Raw genomic sequence first — 359 nt, 5'->3', positions numbered from 1 at the left:
CTGGGGGCCCCCCGCGCCCAGCGCCGCCGCAGGCTGCGGCGCGTAGGCCCCCGGAGACGCCCGCACCGCGTGCTGCTCCTCCCCCTTCTTGATGGTCACCTTGAGGCGCTTGCCGCCGGCCAAAAAGCCGTTCATCGCAGCAACTGCTGCTGCTGCTGCTTCGGGAGTTTCGAAAGACACAAAGCCGTAGCCTTTGTTGCGGCCAGTCTGCCGGTCCATGGCCACTCTCGCGGACACAATTGGCCCGAACTGCGAAAACGAGTTCAGCAGGTCGAAGTAGTTCCACTCGTTCGGCACGTGGAAGACGAAGATGTTCGCCCCCGGCGGGCCTGCAGCGGCGGCAGCAGCAGCAGCGCGCG

General features: G+C 66.9%; 1 protein-coding gene across 1 annotated transcript in view; it reads right to left on the bottom strand.

Annotated features, from left to right (window-relative positions):
- ETH_00043095 (uncharacterized protein) overlaps positions 1–359 on the bottom strand; it is a gene marked incomplete at both ends in the record, with an annotated part of 1,087 nt that overhangs the window by 165 nt on the left and 563 nt on the right. Inside the window, one exon of the mRNA XM_013375114.1 lies at positions 3–329. Coding sequence (XP_013230568.1) covers positions 3–329 — 327 coding nt within the window. The remainder of the gene's footprint in view (positions 1–2; positions 330–359) is intronic.

The sequence above is a fragment of the Eimeria tenella genome, genomic scaffold (genome assembly GCF_000499545.2).
Source record: "Eimeria tenella Houghton genomic scaffold, Eth_scaff2527, whole genome shotgun sequence".
Lineage (NCBI taxonomy): Eukaryota > Apicomplexa > Conoidasida > Eucoccidiorida > Eimeriidae > Eimeria > Eimeria tenella.
The sequence above is the reverse complement of the archived record's forward strand: the minus strand, read 5'-3'. Positions and strand labels throughout refer to the sequence as shown.